Here is a 5,000-nt window from a genome sequence, read left to right as displayed (position 1 = left end):
TATTATTATTATTATTATTGTTCGTATCTTTAAATTAGGAATTGTGGTTTGAACTTCTAGCACCCGGTACAACCTTCTCCAGCAACATAGCAAAGTGTTATATTTCAGTGACATACAGTACACAGGCTTTGCTAAATGTATTGGGTGCTATGTGTGTGTTGTTTGGCAGGCGTGGAGGTGATGTGATGGTCATCGAAATACAGCCACTTGCTAATCAGCTACAGGGCCGCGTCATTGCTGTCCTCACTCCGCCTGGATGTTCGTATTTGGGGTGAGCTCATTTCTTCTTCACCAGACATGATGGGAAATGTAAAGCTTTGTATTATTTACTTTTTAACTAGTTTATTCTTTTTTCAGATACATAGTTCTTTTCTGCCAAACGTGGTTAAACCAATCTTAGAAATCCACTGTTTATTCATTGACACAATATTTTGTCTCACTGATTACTGATGAATACATTCTGTTCAACTGTTACCTATGAAGCGCCTTGAGGCGACTTTTGTTGTAATTTGGCGCTATATAAATAAAATTGAATTGAATTGAACCTACCGGTTATTTTTCAGCTTTGTCAAATGTGTAATCTGGATTACATCTCTCAACCAGTCAAAAAAGGTTTATCAGCCTTAGAAGCAAAGTTATATTATAGCTTTACAAGAAGGCTTTCATGCAGCCAACTTATGAACTGCTTCACAAACCAAATATGGCAGATAATGAAAGTATGGGAAGTGTATTAAAACAAAGCAAGCGCAGTCTTGATCTGTGGAGCTTGAATCTGAATATGAACACTTAAAGTTCAGTAGGAGGTCAAATAAATGACTTTATCTCCCTTCCCACATACTGTACACTGTGTCACTTCCTCTTCTCTCTCTTTCTCTCAGAATCCTGAGGGAAGCAGCGCTAGTGGCGAAGGACACAGTCGTATGTGGTTTTCAGAAGGAAAACATGGAGTGGTGCCTGTGTGTCTGGAGGGCCTGGGGCTGCTCAGAGCTGGAAGTCTTCTACCAGTCCTATGAGAAGCTGGGCCACTTGGAGACCAACATGAGGAAAAGAAAGTAGTCGTTTTGTTGCAACAGCAAGGTGCATAATCCAATCTCTGTATGGCAGCTGAGCCAAGGGGAATGCACCCTGACAGACTGCCAGTGTTCAGAGTTGGGGGTTGTGGAGCACTGACATCAGGGCAACCTGTGAGGCAAACCGGGTCTCCAATGAGGGATGATCTTGAAGCTGGACACCACTTCAGTACAATCATAACTTTAAACCAGAAAAATTCTGCGAAAATATAAAAACCATGAAGCTGAATCACAGAATAAACTTTGGTTGATGGTTGTGATTCAGTTCAAGATGTGGTTGAGTATGTTGTGAGGTGTTTGATGCTGACTTTACCCCATCATTGTTTCTTAGCCTGTTTAAGTCTTCCTAAAGCTCAGTATACGTTCTGGAGGTGACACAGTGCTGGGAGACTCTGAAACAACAGACACCGATTATTTAAATTAAGTGATTTAAGATAGTGCTGTTGTTCCAACTCTGTGTTGCTGTAAGCAGACAGCAAGTCGTAAATGTGTTGCTGGCTGTTATAGTTTAAGTCTATATTTGCTAAATTTCTTCAGTTTTGTTTTAAACGGTGCCATGTGAACCTGGATGCAAGCTGCAGCTCAAACTGTAAACAGCAAACTAACATCTGCGAATGTGCAACATTATTATGCAAGTTTCTCAGTCTTCACCATGAAAATGTTTTATCGGATTCTTACACATAAAACATTTTGTGTAAATGAAGCTCTGTGGTCCTCGCTGCTTCTCTATTGTGATCTGTAAAACACCAGAAAGGATTCAGCATGTTCAACAGTTCACCTCCCTAATAAGTAGCAGCTTTTGTTGTTACTGGCCTTCACAGGGTTCAAATTACACTCAGTTGCACAAGAGACTCACAGGACCGACTTTCTTTCCCAGGATGACAAATACTGTTGTTTTGCCAAAACTATTAGTATTTCAGAGATAAGCACAAGGTGTACTCTAGCAATGGTCATGGCAATATTAGAGGTAAAGAGCAAATGTTCCAGTGTGAAAGGCCAAGAAAGTCCTCACATTCATGTACCATTTGGGAGGGTGGTATTTGTAATTATTTAAGTTTGTTCACTCATAGGTTCAGGAAAGTATTTGTGTTCTGATTAAAATATGTTCACTGTAAACGTTTTACCTGCACACTGCATGTATATGTAATGTTCTGGGGTCATATTTTAATAATGTTTCTTATGTTGTGTGACCAGCCTCACATTATGCAGACAACAGATGCTTGTTGTGCTTTTTTTCTTTTTAATTGCCTTAATACAAAAAATGTTCTTATCTCATCAGAATGTAATTGTTATCTTATCAGCTGTACATAATTCATTCTTTTTTCATTTTATTGTCAACAAATAAATAACAGAATAATTAGTTATTAAGTTACCATTTATTTACAAAGGCCGAGTGTTAGAGTGTGTACTCTCCCCCACCATACTGTTGCTTTCAACACTTCAGCTGAGGAGTGAGCTGTGAAAGCTCAAGGAGCGAAAGGCTGCAGGTCTGGATGACTTTGACAGAAGTAAAATAGTATTTTGCACAACAAAGTGATGTGTAAAGCATATTACCTGGCTGTTATAAACCTCGGCTCATTATGGCGTGCAATGCGACCTTAAACTGAGGACACCGGGACAAAAGAAGTGACAGGTCCAAAAAACATTTTACAGCATATTAGCAGTATCCAGTATTCCAGTATATGGAAGTCATGTTCTCAAGAAATAGGATAAAAGAAAATCCAGCCCTTGAGCTATTTCCGAAGGCTCTTCAGAAAAGCTCTCAGTGGAAGAGTAGGTGTGAAGAAGCTGATAAGGGTAAGGAACTGGGAGAAAAGCAAACAGGAAGTGGCTAGGCTTAAAGTAGCAACAGTTCATATCAAGCAATTTGAAATTTTTGGTCTAACTCACCATCAAAAGAGAGGTAATGAGTGTCTGCAGCCATCTGTGAAACACAATGGAGACTGATAGTTGGGGCTGCATTTCAGTGAATGGTCTTGAGGATTTTGTTAAAATTGATGGAATTGTAAAGTATGGGGACATGATACCATCTGGTATTTTTCTTTCTTGGTTTCACTCTGGCGGAGCCCACCGGGAACGAGACTTGCTTTTGGATGGATGGATGGTTTTGCTCTAGAGTGTAAGGATTTCTTTTATTTCCAGGAAGAGTGGGATTTCTGTTTATTTTTGGCCTTGGAGACCCTGGTGACTGTAAATAGTTGCTTGTGAAATAGATGTTTGACGCATGTTTTTCCCCCCTTTTCTTTTTTCTAATCTTAGCTTATGTATGGCTTGCACTATTGATCGTGTGTGTTACACCACATGTGACCCTTAGGTCTCGCCCCGATGCTGGATTCTAGCTCAGGACTTTCTTGCTCTGACACAACAGTGCTAACCACTGTGCCACCATACTCCTCGTGTTTTAATCTGTATACAACAGAAGTCTGAGTGTGTCAGTTGTTACTGGAGAGCTTGAAACAAGATTTCACAGCTAAAAAGGGCTGTCATTACACCTCCAAATGTTTTAGTGTTATATTTTAGCCTAGTAACAATTTTATTTTTAGAAACTAAGTAAGAAACTCCCTCGTGGTCTCACTGTCACTGCCCAGATGAGTGTTGAAGTCTTCCAGTAGGACAACAGAGTCCCCAGGTGGAGCACCCTCACACACCCCACCCAGGGACCCCAAGAAGGCTGGGGGCGTATAGGCACAGAGGACAATCAGGACCCCTTCACTGACCTGAAGGAGCAGGTAACAAACCCTCTCGTTCACCGGGAGAAACCCCAATGTGCAGGCAGCAAGCTGAGGGGATACTAGGACGCCCGCTACCTCTCGCCAAGCAACTCCAGACTGAGACAGGAGACTGGTTTCAGAATCCAAGTCGTGCGTTGAGGTGAGCCTGATTATATCTGGCCGGTACCTCTCAACCTCATGAATAACTCATACTCCTTGGGTGCTCTCATTTTGGGCAAAATGCCGAGAGCAGCCATGGTCTCAAAGCCTCTGAGTTCCTCACAAGACTAATTCTTGCCACTGCTGGCCATCTAGATTTACATACGTATAGTATCCATGGGCAAGAACCTACTGTACTGTGCAAAGGTTTTAGGCAGGTGAGAAGAACTTTAAGCAAAGAATGCTTTGAAAAATGGAAGTGTTTATCATTTATTTTCACCAATCAACAAAATGAAGTGAAGGAACAAAAGAGAAATCTAAATCTAGTCAGTATTTGGTGTGACCACCCTTTGCCTTCAAAACAGCATCAATTCTTCTAGGTACACTTGCAGAGTTTTTGAAGGAACTCGGCTGGTCGGTTGTTAACCACAGATCTGTGGATGCAGGCTTCCTCACATCCTTCTGTCTCTTCATGTAATCCCAGACACACTCAATGATGTTGGGATCAGGGCTCTGTGGGGGCCAGAGCATCACTTCCAGTACTTGTTCTTAATGACTGTGGCTGCGTGTTTGGGGTTGTTGTCCTGCTGCAGAATACATTTGGGTTCAATAAACAAGCATTTATATTTCTGAAAGCGTTCTTTATAACAGTTTTTCACAGTACTGTATATTACGCCTGCCCTACGAATTCATAGTTAAAGGTTTGTAGTTGTACATCCTTAGTTTTTTTTTTTTAGACAGAAGAGGGTAGTAAAGACAAGTATTGCTTTTTGTTAAGATATAAAGCAAACAAAACTTTGGTTGATAGTGTCATTCTAAAGATTTGGTGCCTTTTGTTTTATTTTGACAACAATAAAACTCATAATTAAAGGGATGTTAAATATATACACAGACTTGGAGATTCAATTAATTTAATAAATTCTGGTTTCTCAGAATCCTCATGAGCCAACTGATGACAAGACATTTGCCTAAAATAGTGTAACAATTCTCTAAGTCTTCTCTCACAGGAAGCCATTCACCAAGTCAAACGGCAGGAAGTGAAAAAATATGATAATTTAGA

General features: G+C 40.5%; 1 protein-coding gene across 2 annotated transcripts in view; it reads left to right on the top strand.

Moving 5' to 3' along the window:
• Positions 1-2,434, top strand: part of lrrk1 (leucine-rich repeat kinase 1) — an 86,876-nt gene extending 84,442 nt beyond the window's left edge. For both annotated transcript variants that reach the window (XM_080884373.1, XM_080884374.1), the window contains 2 exons: positions 170-271; positions 879-2,434. In XM_080884373.1, the coding sequence (XP_080740499.1) occupies positions 170-271; positions 879-1,056 (280 nt within the window). In that variant the 3' untranslated portion in view covers positions 1,057-2,434. The remainder of the gene's footprint in view (positions 1-169; positions 272-878) is intronic.
• Positions 2,435-5,000: the final 2,566 nt, after the last annotated feature.

Source organism: Rhamphochromis sp. 'chilingali' (assembly GCF_963969265.1).
Source record: "Rhamphochromis sp. 'chilingali' genome assembly, chromosome: 6".
Taxonomy (NCBI): domain Eukaryota; kingdom Metazoa; phylum Chordata; class Actinopteri; order Cichliformes; family Cichlidae; genus Rhamphochromis; species Rhamphochromis sp. 'chilingali'.
Note: the sequence above shows the minus strand (reverse complement) of the source record. Positions and strands in the feature narration are given on the sequence as shown.